Source organism: Mustelus asterias, chromosome 19 (genome assembly GCF_964213995.1).
Source record: "Mustelus asterias chromosome 19, sMusAst1.hap1.1, whole genome shotgun sequence".
NCBI classification, from domain to species: Eukaryota; Metazoa; Chordata; class Chondrichthyes; order Carcharhiniformes; family Triakidae; genus Mustelus; species Mustelus asterias.
Genome location: NC_135819.1, coordinates 2,264,445 through 2,277,831, shown reverse-complemented (window position 1 = coordinate 2,277,831; position 13,387 = coordinate 2,264,445). Strand labels below are relative to the sequence as shown.

The 13,387-nt window shown below is 50.1% G+C and overlaps 1 protein-coding gene across 1 annotated transcript in view; it reads right to left on the bottom strand.

The window, feature by feature from the left end:
• LOC144507680 (A-kinase anchor protein 8-like) overlaps window positions 1-12,069 on the bottom strand; it is a 32,024-nt gene extending 19,955 nt beyond the window's left edge. The window contains exon 1 of the mRNA XM_078234862.1: window positions 11,813-12,069. Within this exon, the coding sequence (XP_078090988.1) occupies window positions 11,813-11,831 (19 nt within the window). The 5' untranslated portion in view covers window positions 11,832-12,069. The remainder of the gene's footprint in view (window positions 1-11,812) is intronic.
• Between the last annotated feature and the right edge of the window lie 1,318 nt (window positions 12,070-13,387).

The following is a 13,387-nucleotide window of genomic DNA, read 5'->3' as shown; positions in this document are numbered from 1 at the left end:
ATATTGCCACAAGACAAACAATAGCAGGGCAAGGGTATGTTTCCATCAGGAAACATACTCAAAACATAAAATGTTAACCCTAATTAGGTTTGCTCAACTGAAATACACACGGACGGAATCAGCCCCAAGACTGCTCTATCTCAAGTTAGCTAGCTATAGTCAAGGTTGTTAAAAATGAACGAAAGATGAGCTTTTCAGCCAGTACTCCATTTACAGATACATTTCCAATGGTAGCTGCAGGACATCCTGCGATCACAATCTAGGCTCTCAGGGAAGAATCAGATTTGGACAGAGCAAGACTGCCAGAAGTCATCAACAATTTTACAAGAACCAATTGAAGATTATTTTTTGCCAGTTCCAAGAGCTATCAAAAATTAATCTCAGAACCTAACTCCATTGGGCTCTCTGGAGAGCCCAGAGAGTCGGTGGAAAGCAATATTCCACTGGCAACATTAAATCTGTTTTGCTCTACACATTTTACCAGTATTGCTGAGTATTTCCAGCACTGTTTTTATTGCGATGTCCAGCAGACTTTTGTCTGATTCCTCAGTTTCCATTTGCCAGCTTGATTTTAAAACTGGCTGCTCTCTGCACCATTATCAATGCCTTTCATCATCCACCCCCCAAACTCCATCTTCCAACAATCTTAGAACACATCTGAAAAGACACTTGCACTCGTCCTTATAATTTTTCACCAAACAGGAATACTCACCTACAAGTTATAACAAGCTACCTTTAGCCCCCTATGTTTCTGTTCTGTAGTCCACGGGAATGTCAGGAGCAGAGAGTGCACTTAAAGATCTCATGGAGACAGGAAGATAAAGCTTAAAACCTTGACTGTAGCTAGCTAACTTGAGATAGAGCAGTCTTGGGGCTGATTTCTGCACACGAATCACTATGGTGGTTTAACAAGAGTAACCAGTAGAGTTGACAAGAAAAAGACAATATGTAGATGAGATATTCACCCTCAACATAATCATGGCATGGACTAGGGTAACAGTGACAGGGTGACAGTGCATGTCATCCATTTTCCCTTCAATTTCATTACCAATGCTCTCTGTGATCCAGAAGCCAAATTCACATCGAAGAGGAACTCTAGCCAGTCTGCAATTCTAATAACAAAGAAGTTCTTATTACAGCACAGGAACAGGCCCTTCAGCCCACCATGTCTGTGCCAAAACAGATGCCTCTATAATCTAATATTTTCTTGCCTCTATGTGGTCCATACCCCTCTTCCCTGTCTATTCATGTATCTATCCAGATGCCTCTTGAATGTGAGAGAATCTGCTTCCACCACCTCCTCCGGCAGCACATTCCAGACATTCACCACCCTGTGTGTGAAAACCTGCCTCTTACATCTCTTTTAAGCTTCCCCCCTCTCACTCTCAACTTATGCCCCAAGTAAGTGACCCTTCAACCCTGGGAAAAAGACTGTGACTATCCACTCTATCCAAGCCTGTGACTATCCACTCTATCCAAGCCGGACAATCTTGTAAACCTCTATCAGGTCCCCCCTCATCCTCTGACGCTCCAATGAAAACACTCCAGGTTTGTTCAACCTTTCTCCATAGCCCATATCCTCCAAACTAGGCAACATCCTGGGAAATCTCTTCTGCGCCCTTTTCAATGCATCAACATCCATCCAGTAGTGTGGGCAACCAGAATCATAGAAATCACAGAAACCCTACAGTGCAGAAGGAGGCCCTTTGGCCCATCGAGTCTGCACCGACCACAATCCCACCCCACATATTTACCCGCTAATCCCTCTAACCTACGCATCCCAGGACTCTAAGGGGCAATTTTTAACCTGGCCAATCAACCTAACCTGCACATCTTTGGACTGTGGGAGGAAACCGGAGCACCCGGAGGAAACCCACGCAGACACGAGGAGAATGTGCAAACTCCACACAGACAGTGACCCGAGCCGGCCTAACCAAAGTCTTAGACAGCTGCAACACGATTTTCCAATTCGTACACTCAACGCCACGACTGAAGGCCAGCATGTCATACACCTTCTTGACCACCTTCAGGGAACTGTGGATCTGCACCTAGATCTCTCTGTATGCTAATATTTCTACGGGCTCTACCATATACTGTATACTTTCCTTCTGCAGTAGACCTTCCAAATCGCATCACCTCACATTTATCCGGGTTAAATTTCATCTGTCATATTTTGGCCCAGGTCTCCAGCCGATTTATATCCTGCTGTATCAATCCTAACAATCCTCCTCACTATCCACTACTCCCCCAATTTTTGTATCATCTGCAAATTTACTAACCAGACCACCTACATTTTCCTCTAAATCATTTATATATATTACAAACAACAGATGTCCCAGCACTGATCCTTGTGGAACACCGCTTGTCACAGACCTCCAGTTAGAAAAGTACCCTTCCACTGCTACTCTCTGCTTTTTATGCCCAAGCTAGCTTGTGTCACCTCAGATCTTCACCTTCACTTCACCTTCTGTGTCAGCCTGCCATGAGGAACCTTATCAAAGGTTTCACTAAAGTCCATGCATACAACATCCACTGCCCTATCCTGGTCAATTTTTCTTGTCACTTCCTCAAAAAACTCAATCACGTCTGAGAGACACAACCTCCCCTTCACAAAATCATGCTATCTATCGCTAATAAGCCGATTCTCTTCCAGATGAGAGTACATCCTGTCCCTAAGAATCTTCTCCAATAATTTCCCCACCACTGATCTAAGGCTCACAAGCCTAAATTTCCTGGATTGTCTCTTCTGCCCTTCTTAAACAGAGGAACAATGTTAGCTACTCTCCAATCCTCTGGTACCTCCGCCCTTTTTATCTTAACATGTCCTGGAATGTCAACATCCTCCTTTCTACCCTCACCATCCACCACATCCTTCTCCTTTGTGAATACTGATGGAGAGTACTCATTAAAAGACTCCCACATACCAGATGTGGATTTACCCTCAAAACAGACATCCCCAGTCTACACTTCCTAGTTTCTACCTAATACTGTCGTAATTAGCCTTCCCCCAGTTTAGTATCTTCACGCTGGGACTACTTCTTTCCTTTTCTACAAGTACCTTGAAACTTATTGTGATCACTGTTCCCAAAATGGTCCCCCCACTGAGACATCAATCACCCGTCCAGGCTCATTTCCCAGAACCATGTCTAAGATAGCCCCTTCCCAAGTTGGACTGTCTACATATTGTCCCAAGAAGCACGCCTGGACACACTGAACAAATTCTGCCCATCCAAGTCCCTGGCACTAAAGGAATCACAGTCTATGTTGGGGAAATTGAAATCGGCCATCACAACAACCCTGTTATTTTTACATCTTCCCATAATCTGCTTACATATCAGTTCCTCCACTTCACACTGCTATTGAGAGGTCTGTAGTACAACCTCAACAGTGATTGCACCACTCCTATTCCCCAGTTCTACCCATATGGCGTCATGATCCCAATGTGTCCTCCCTCTGTTTAGCTGTGACATTCTCCCTAATCAGTAAAGTAACACCCCCACCTCTTGTCACCTTCTCTATCTCACCTGAGGCATCTAAATCCTGGAATGCTGAGCTGCCAGTCCTGCCCTTTTTTCATCCAAGTCTCCGTAATTGCCACATCACAGTTCCATGTAGTAATCCAAGCTTTAAGTTCATCCGCTTTACCGGTCATGCTCCTTGCGTTAAAGCAACCACATCTCAGACCATCTGTCCCATCATTTTTTGTACACTCCGTGTTTAATTTCTCTTAGCCTTACTGGAACCATTTACTGAGTTCTCCACAGTCTCTGTACTATGGCCCTTTTAGATTTGTGTCTTTGGTTTCTCCATCTGCCACTTTTCCCCTTACTGCCTTTTGTTTCTGTCCAATTTATTTCCCTCTGACTTCCTGCATCGGTTCCCATCCCCCTGCCACATTAATCATGAATACATGCCAATCAACTGCTATCCTGGACCCACCTCGTTGCGATCTTCAAAGACAGGTTTTAATCCTAGGAGTTTTGTCAGAAAATAATTTAATCTTCCACAGAAGAGCTCCTAATAAAAAGTGTACATGAATTTTAAAAAGGCATTTACAATGCATTAAGCAACTGCATTTACCAAATTTCCAACGTCCATGGCACTGAAACTTGACTGCAAAGTCTTGCGAAACAGCAAAGCAGTACCAGGAGCCAAGATTTTTTTTACATCTAAACCTCATGAACTTCACAGCACCCATCAGGATTCTATTTCTAAATGGAATATAAAATTTGTGCCCTTCGCCCCTGGAGTACTGCTTACAGAGAACCATTGTGCCTGTGCTGACTCTTTGGAAGAACTATCCAATTCATTGCACTCGCCTGTTCTTTCCCAACAGTCCTGTAAATCTTTTCTCTTCAAACATTTCTCAAATTCCTTTTTGAATATATTGAACCAGTTCCAATCTTTCAGGCAGCGCACAGATCACAATAATCTGCTGTGGAAAAAAACGTTTCCTCGGTTCTTTTGCCAATCATCTTAAAATCTGCCCTCTGCCTACCAACTCCTATGCATCAATGTAGCAGCACTGCATTGGGGGTCAGTTAGCTCACTTGACTGGACAGCTGGTTAAAATTGGCAGCAATCTTACTTGAGACAGGGTGCGAGCTCATGTCCTACTCCAGGACCCGAGCACAAAACTCAAGGCTGACAGGCGTCGTCTTTCAATGAGAAGCAGAACTGAAGCCATGTCTACCTTTCCAATAGTATGAAATAATGCCATGGGCTCTTTGACAAAGAGCAGCAGTGCCCAGGCCAACACTTTGCCCTTTAACCAACATCACAAACAGATTAATCCGGTTGTGATCACATGGCTGCTTGTGTTTTTAGAAGTGCAGCCACTTTAGGATACCCCGCAGCCATGTACAGATCAATCTTGCTGCCACAGGAAATGGTTTTTCCTTGTATACTGCAGAAAAACCATCCAAATGTCCTGAGCATCTCAATCAAATCGCCCCTTGAACCTTCTCTATTTTTATGAGCACACCCAGCTCCTCCGCAGAACTGAAGGTTCCACATTATTGGTACAGGCTCACGCTAGCTGGATTACCAGAGCATGATTTAGAAAGTCAGATCAAGGATCTCAGGGGCCAATTTTATTTCCAATGCATTAGGTGAAGTCGCCTTAGTCCCCAATGACCAAAGGCTGTTCTCCCCCTTGAGGGAGAACAGATGGCTGGTGGCGATTTAACCCGAGGATTACCACCACGTCAGGCAAGGGGCAAGGTTGAGGAGGCAGGACATTCATGAATAACCAGGAATTGAACCCGTACTGTTGGTGTTACTCTGCATCACTAACCAGCCAACTGAGCTAACCGACCCCCAATGTAGTACGTACCTGTGTAAATGTAGAAGATGCAACACCTGTCCTTTCACCTCCTCCCTTCACACCAGCAAAAGCCCAAAAACACTCAACATGAATCAGTAATTTAATTGTATTTCTCAATTATTGTATACTCTAACCACTGTTCATGATGCGGTCACCTCAACAATGGGAAGGCCAAATAGAGACTGGTTGCCCACTTTGCAGAACACCTCCATTCAGTCTGCAAGCATGACCACGAACTTCCTGTTGCTTGTTGTTTTAATTCCCCACCATTCTCCTACTCTAACACCTGTCCATGGCCCACTACAGTGTTCCACTGAAGCTCAACTCAAGCTCAAGGAACAGTGGTGCCTCATCTTTCGTTGCAGCCTTCTGGACTCAAAATGGAGCTCAACAGCTTTGATCATGGAATTTGTTTATGGGATGTGGCATCACTGGCTGGGCCAGCTTTGTAACGTGCATCCACATTGCTGTGGATCAGGCCAGATAAGAATCATAGAGGTTTACATCATGGAAACCTCTATGACTCCCCAAAAGTAAGGCCAGCAGACTTCCTTAAAAAAAGGTCACCAGTGAACCAGAAGGGGTTTTTTTTTTAAAAAACGAAAATGGTCAGCATGAACCGTTAGAAACCGTGCGGAACCGTTAGAAATGGCGGAGGTGCTTAATGAATACTTTACCTCGGTATTCACGGTGGAAAGGGATCTGGGTGGTTGTACTGCTGGATTGCGGAGGACAGAAAGGATCGAGCATGTGGACATAAAGAAAGAGGATGTGTTGGAACTATTGAATGGCATCAAGGTTGGTAAGTCGCCGGGACCGGATGGGATGTACCCCAGGTTACTGTGGGAGGCGAGGGAGGAGATTGCGGAGCCTTTGGCGATGATCTTTGCATCGTCGATGGAGACGGGAGAGGTTCCGGAGGATTGGAGGATTGCGGATGTGGTCCCTATATTCAAGAAAGGGAACAGGGACAGCCCGGGAAATTACCGACCGGTGAGTCTAACCTCAGTGGTTGGTAAGTTGATGGAGAGGATCCTGAGAGACAGGATTTATGATCATCTAGAGAAGTTTACTATGATCAAAAGTAGTCAGCACGGCTTTGTCAGGGGCAGGTCGTGCCTTACGAGCCTGGTTGAGTTCTTTGAAAATGTGACCAAGCACATTGACGAAGGAAGAGCGGTGGATGTGGTCTATATGGACTTCAGCAAAGCGTTCGATAAGGTCCCCCATGCAAGACTTCTTGAGAAAGTGAGAGGGCATGGGATCCAAGGGGCTGTTGCCTTGTGGATCCAGAACTGGCTTGCCTGCAGAAGGCAGAGAGTGGCTGTGGAGGGGTCTTTCTCTGCATGGAGGTCAGTGACCAGTGGAGTGCCCCAGGGATCTGTTCTGGGACCCTTGCTGTTTGTCATTTTCATAAATGACCTGGATGAGGAAGTGGAGGGATGGGTTGGTAAGTTTGCTGACGACACCAAGGTAGGTGGTGTTGTGGATAGTTTGGAGGGATGTCAGAAGTTGCAGCGAGACATAGATAGAATGCAAGACTGGGCGGAGAAGTGGCAGATGGACTTCAACCCGGATAAGTGTGTGGTGATCCATTTTGGCAGATCCAATGGGATGGAGCAGCAGTATAAAATGAAGGGTACCATTCTTAGCAGTGTAGAGGATCAGAAGGACCTTGGGGTCCGGGTCCATAGGACTCTTAAATCGGCCTCGCAGGTGGAGGATGCGGTCAAGAAGGCGTATGGCGTACTAGCCTTCATTAATCGAGGGATTGAGTTTAGGAGTCGGGAGATAATGCTGCAGCTTTATAGGACCCTGGTTAGACCCCACTTGGAGTACTGCGCGCAGTTCTGGTCACCTCATTACAGGAAAGATGTTGAAGCCATTGAAAGGGTGCAGAGGAGATTTACAAGGATGTTGCCTGGATTGGGGGGCATGCCTTATGAGGATAGGTTGAGGGAGCTTGGTCTCTTCTCCCTGGAGAGACGAAGGATGAGAGGTGACCTGATAGAGGTTTACAAGATGTTGAGGGGTCTGGATAGGGTGGACTCTCAGAGGCTATTTCCAAGGGCTGAAATGGTTGCTACGAGAGGACACAGGTTTAAGGTGCTGGGGGGTAGGTACAGGGGGGATGTCAGGGGTAAGTTTTTCACTCAGAGGGTGGTGGGTGAGTGGAATCGGCTGACGTCGGTGGTGGTGGAGGCAAACTCGTTGGGGTCTTTTAAGAGACTTCTGGATGAGTACATGGGATTTAATGGGATTGAGGGCTATAGATAGGCCTAGAGGTGGGGATGTGATCGGCGCAACTTGTGGGCCGAAGGGCCTGTTTGTGCTGTGGCTTTCTATGTTCTATGAGACTTTTAATTCAAAAATTTCACCATCTGCTGTGGTGGGATTCATACCCTTGTCCCCAACATTATCCAGGGGTCTCCAGATTACTATTAATCCGGTGTGCGTGTGTGTTCCCCCCCCCCCAACCTCCCAAAAAGGACAGATTTCCTTCCTTGAAAAAAGGACATCAGTGAAGCATACTGGGTTTACAACAATGGTCATCATTAGACTTTCAATTCCAGAAATTTCACCATCTGCTATGGCGGGAATCAAACCTGCGTCCCCACAGCATTATCCTGGCTCTCTGGATTACTAATCCACTGACAACACCGCCATGCCGCCACCAATACCCTTTACCGGCTTAATCCTTTCATTACCCACTCAGGGCGCATTCAGATGGTTGCTTACTTAGCCACTCATCTTGTTGGTTTCTTTGCTATACCCACTAACTACCACACACACTTGGGCATTGTGAAGTCTTTAGTCAGCTAATTGCTCCACACATTCACCAACCTTTCCTTTTGTTTAGGCAGCACAGCGCTTTGCACTGCTGCCTTACAGAACCAGGAACCCGGGTTCAATTCTGGCCTCAGGTGAACTGTGGGGTTTGCACGTTCTCTCCGTGTCTGTGTGGGTTTCGGCCAGGTGATCCGGTTTCCTCCCACACTACAAGGATGTGCAGGTTAGGTGGATTGACCATGCTAAATTCTCCCTCAGAAAACCGAAACAGGAGTCGGAGTGTGGCGACTTGGGGATTTTCATACTAACTTCATTGCAGTGTTAACGCAAGCCTACATGTGACATTAATAAATAAATACGGTGTAGGTTAAGTGGATTGACTATCCTAAATTGCCCCTCTTAGTATCCAAGATGTGTAGGTTAGGTGGATTTGCCATGCAAATTGCCCCTCAAGTGTCGGGGGTAAATACGTGGGTTTACAGTGACAGGGCTTAGGTGGGATTGTCAGTGCAGGCTCGATAGGCCAAATAGCTTCTTTCTGAACTGTAAGCATTCTATAGAGTCAGAGGTTTTACAGCATGGAAACAGGATCTTCGACCCAACTTGTCCATGCCGCCCAGTTTTTACTATTAAGATAGTCACAATTCTCTGTGTTTGACCATATCCCACTATGCCCATCTTACCCACATAACTGTCTAAGTGGTTTTACCCGCCTCTGCTACCTCATTCCAGACACTTACCACTCTCTGCGAGAAAAAATTGCTCCTCTGGACACTTTTGTATCTCGCCCCTTTCACCTTTAACATATGCCCTCTAGTGTTAGACTCCCTTACCTTTGGGAAAAGACTATCTAGCTGATCTGTGTCCCTCATTATTTTATAGAACATAGAAAGCCACAGCACAAACAGGCCCTTCGGCCCACAAGTTGCGCCGATCACATCCCCACCTCTAGGCCTATCTATAGCCCTCAATCCCATTAAATCCCATGTACTCATCCAGAAGTCTCTTAAAAGACCCCAACGAGTTTGCCTCCACCACCACCGACGTCAGCCGATTCCACTCACCCACCACCCTCTGAGTGAAAAACTTACCCCTGACATCTCCTCTGTACCTACCCCGCAGCACCTTAAACCTGTGTCCTCTCGTAGCAACCATTTCAGCCCTTGGAAATAGCCTCTCAGAGTCTACCCTATCCAGACCTCTCAACATCTTGTAAACCTCTATCAGGTCACCTCTCATCCTTCGTCTCTCCAGGGAGAAGAGACCAAGCTCCCTCAACCTATCCTCATAAGGCATGCCCCCCAATCCAGGCAACATCCTTGTAAATCTCCTCTGCACCCTTTCAATGGCTTCAACATCTTTCCTGTAATGAGGTGACCAGAACTGCGCGCAGTACTCCAAGTGGGGTCTAACCAGGGTCCTATAAAGCTGCAGCATTATCAGCTAGATAGACCATTAAGATCACCCTGAAGCCTCTTTCGCTCCAGGGAAAAAATTCCCAGTCTATCCAGCCTCTCCTTATAACTCAAACCATCAAGTCCCGGTTGCATCCAAGTAAATCTTTTCTGCACTCTTTCTAGTTTAATAATTTCCTTTCTAAAACAGGGTGAACAGAACTGTACACAGTATTCCAAGTGTGGCCTTACCAATGTCTTGTACAACTTCAACAAGACGTCCCACTCCTGTATTCAATGCTCTGACCAATGAAACCAAGCATGCCGAATGCCTTCTTCACCATCCTGTCCACCACCCATGACTCCACTTAAGGAACAATGAACCTGTACCCCTGGATCTCTTATTTCACACACTCCAACGCCCTACCATTAAAGGAGTAAATCCTTCTCTGGTCAATTTAGGGTCAACTTAGCATGGCCAATCAACCTAACCTGCACATCTTTGGACTGTGGGAGGAAACCTACACAGACTAAGGGAGAAAGTGCAAACTCCACATAGACAGTGACCCGAGGCCAGAATTGAACCTGGGTACCTGGCACTAAGCAGCAGCAATGCCACGGGGGGGGGGGGTTCGATTCCCGGCTTGGGTCACTGTGTAGAGTTTGCATGTTCTCCCCATGTCTGCATGGGTTTCCTCCCACAGTCCAAAGATAAAGTTTAAAGTTTTATTTATTTGTCACAAGACTTACATTAACACTGCAATGAAGTGACTATGAAATTCCCCTAGTCACCAGTCTGACGCCTGCTCAGGGCAATGCACCTAACCAGCACATCTTTTGGAACGTGGGAGCAGCTGGAGGAAATCCACGCAGACATGGGGAGAACGTGCACACAGACAGTGACCCAAGCCAGGAATCGAACCCGGGTCCCTGGGTATTGTGAAGCAGCAGTGCTGGCCACTGTGCTACCGTGCAGATAACTAGATTGGCTATGCTAAATTGCCCCTTAGTGACCCAGGATGGGTAGGTTAAAAGGATTAGCAGGACAAATATATGGGATTGCGGGGATAGGGCCTGGGTGGGATTGTTGTAGGTGCAGACTCAATGGTTTCCTCCTTCACTGTGGGGTTTCTATGATTCATTCAAATTAAACATTCCAGGGACGGCACGGTGGCACAGCGGTTAGCACTGCTGCGTCACAGCGCCAGGGACCCGGGTTTGATTCCTGGCTTGGGTGACTGTCTATGTGGAGTTTGCACGTTCTCCCCGTGTTTGCATGGGTTTCCTCCCACAGTCTGAAAGACATGCTGGTTAGGGTGCATTGACCCGAACAGGTGACGACAAGGGGAATTTCACAGTAACTTCATCGCAGTGTTAATGTAAGCCTTACTTGTGACACTAATAAATAAACTTTAACTTTTTGAAGTCTGTGAAGTTATGGTTCTTCCACACCCCACCTTTCCTCCCTTTCACTGCCCTTTGGAAAACTCTTTACAATGTCTACCTTCCTTCACTTCCTGATGCAGAGTGCTATAATGCTGCCAGGCCGGCTCTGAGCCAGGGGTGTTGGGTTGGAGGCGCGCAGGGGGGGGGGCGGTGGAGGGGTGCGCGCGCCTCACGATCACGCGCCCCGCGGACACGCGCGCCAGGAACAACCGGCCGCCATTTTGTAGCGTCTTGAGCAAATGTTATAAAAAAAGGCGGAGAATGGGGGGGCGGTGGGGAAGATTTTAAACAATAAACGGCCATCGACGGCACACCCGGAGCTCCCTTTTCCCTGATTTCGAGGGGGAGGGAAGGATTGAATGATTTGGAAATTTCCCAAAGGAAATATTTAAACCTCCTTGATGTGCACGTTTTACTTTGTTTTCATTTTAAACACAAGCCGTCCGCCCTCACGCAAAAAATTTTTTAAACGACTGAAAAGTCTAGTTCGGTCATTTTTCAACCTCAAAAGTTGCGTTTTATTTGGAAAATAAAAGTACGACACGGCGGCTGCGGTTGATTGACGGCGGCCGCAGCCAATCGCGGGGCGGTATCTGGGTGGACAGGGGGCTGCCGGCCAATGGGGGAAGAGCGTGGGCGGGTCAATCGGCCCCCCCACCACCAGCAAGTTAGGTTTCAGCTCCAACCTTTAACATGACTCGAGACGGAGATTTAAAAAATAAAACTCCTGTTACTCGCTTCCCCCCCTTTACACTACCGGCAAAAATCGACCCCCCCCCCCATCGCAGCCCGTTGTTAAACACGCTTCATGCACGGAAGTTTTACAGAAAGGCCCGCCTCCGCTCGCAGCGCTTACCCGAGTACCAGGAGTCCATTTTGATTTTGGTTGGATTCAAATGAAAAGCCTCCTCCCCGCTCCCCGCAGAACCTTCTAGCGCCGGAAGGAGCCGCCCATTGGCGCCGCCCGCGCCTCGGCCCCGCCCATGCGCTGGCCCCGCCCACTCCCGCTCACCATTGGTGGAGCGCCGCTGTCAGGGTGACGCAAGAATGGTGATTTGCCTAATAAGATGCAAGGTGAAAGTGGCCAACCTTCAGCTTCACTCGCCCCGCCCTTCCCCATTCTCCTCCCTCCCCCCATTTCCGCCGCCCCTCCTCCCCCATCTCCCTCCCCCCGCTCCCCCTCCCCCACTACCCCTCCCCCACTACCCTCCCCTCCCCCCCCCCTCTCCCCCTCCCCCCTCCCCTCCCCCTCCCCCCCTCCCCTCCCCCTCCCCTCCCCTCCCCTCCCCCCTCCTCCCCCTTCCCCCTCCCCTCCCCCCTCCTCCCCCTTCCCCCTCCCCCCCCCCACTCCCCTCTCCCCTCCCCCCTCCCCTCCCCCATCCCCCTCCCCTCCCCCTCCCCCTCCCCTCCCCCCTCCCTCTCCCCCCCCCTCCCTCCCCCTCCCCCCTCCCTCTCCCCTCCCCCCTCCCTCTCCCCTCCCCCCTCCCTCTCCCCTCCCCCCTCCCCTCCCCCCTCCCCCCCTCCCTCTCCCCCTCCCTCCCCCTCCCTCTCCCCCTCCCCCCTCCCTCTCCCCCCTCCCCCCTCCCCCCTCCCTCTCCCCTCCCCTCCCCCCTTCCTCTCCCCTCCCCCTCCCCTCCACCCTCCCTCTCCCCTCCCCCCTCCCTCCCCCCCTCCCCCCTCCCTCCCCCCCTCCCTCTCCCCCTCCCCCCTCCCCCTCCCCCCTCCCTCTCCCCTCCCCCCCTCCCCTCCCCCCTCCCTCTCCCCTCCCCCCTCCCTCTCCCCCCTCCCCCCTCCCCCCCTCCCTCTCCCCTCCCCCCTTCCCCCCTCCCTCTCCCCCCTCCCCCCTCCCTCTCCAATCCCCCTCCCCTCCCCCTCCCCTCCCCCTCCCCTCCCCCTCCCCTCTCCCCTCTCCCCCCTCCCCCTCTCCCCTACCCCCTCTCCCCTCCCCCTCTCCCCTCCCCCCTCTCCCTCCCCCCCTCCCCTCCCCCCTCTCCCTCCCCCCCCTCCCCTCCCCTCCCCCTCCACCTCTCCCCCTCCCCCCTCTCCCTCCCCCCTTCCCTCTCCCCTCCCCCCCTCTCCTCTCCCCTCCCCCCTCCCTCTCCCCTCTCCCTCCCCCCTCCCTCCTCCTCCCTCTCACCCCCTCCCTCCTCCTCCCTCTCACCCCCTCCCTCCTCCTCCCTCTCCCCCCCCTCCCTCCTCCTCCCTCTCCCCTCCTCCTCCCTCTCCCTCCTCCTCCCCTCCTCCTCCCTCTCCCTCCTCCTCCCCTCTCCCCTCCTCCTCCCTCTCCCCCCTCCCTCCTCCTCCCTCTCCCCCCTCCCTCCTCCTCCCTCTCCCCCCCTCCCTCCTCCTCCCTCTCCCCCCCTCCCTCCTCCTCCCTCTCCCCCCCTCCCTCCTCCTCCCTCTCCCCCCCTCCCTCCTCCTCCCTCTCCCC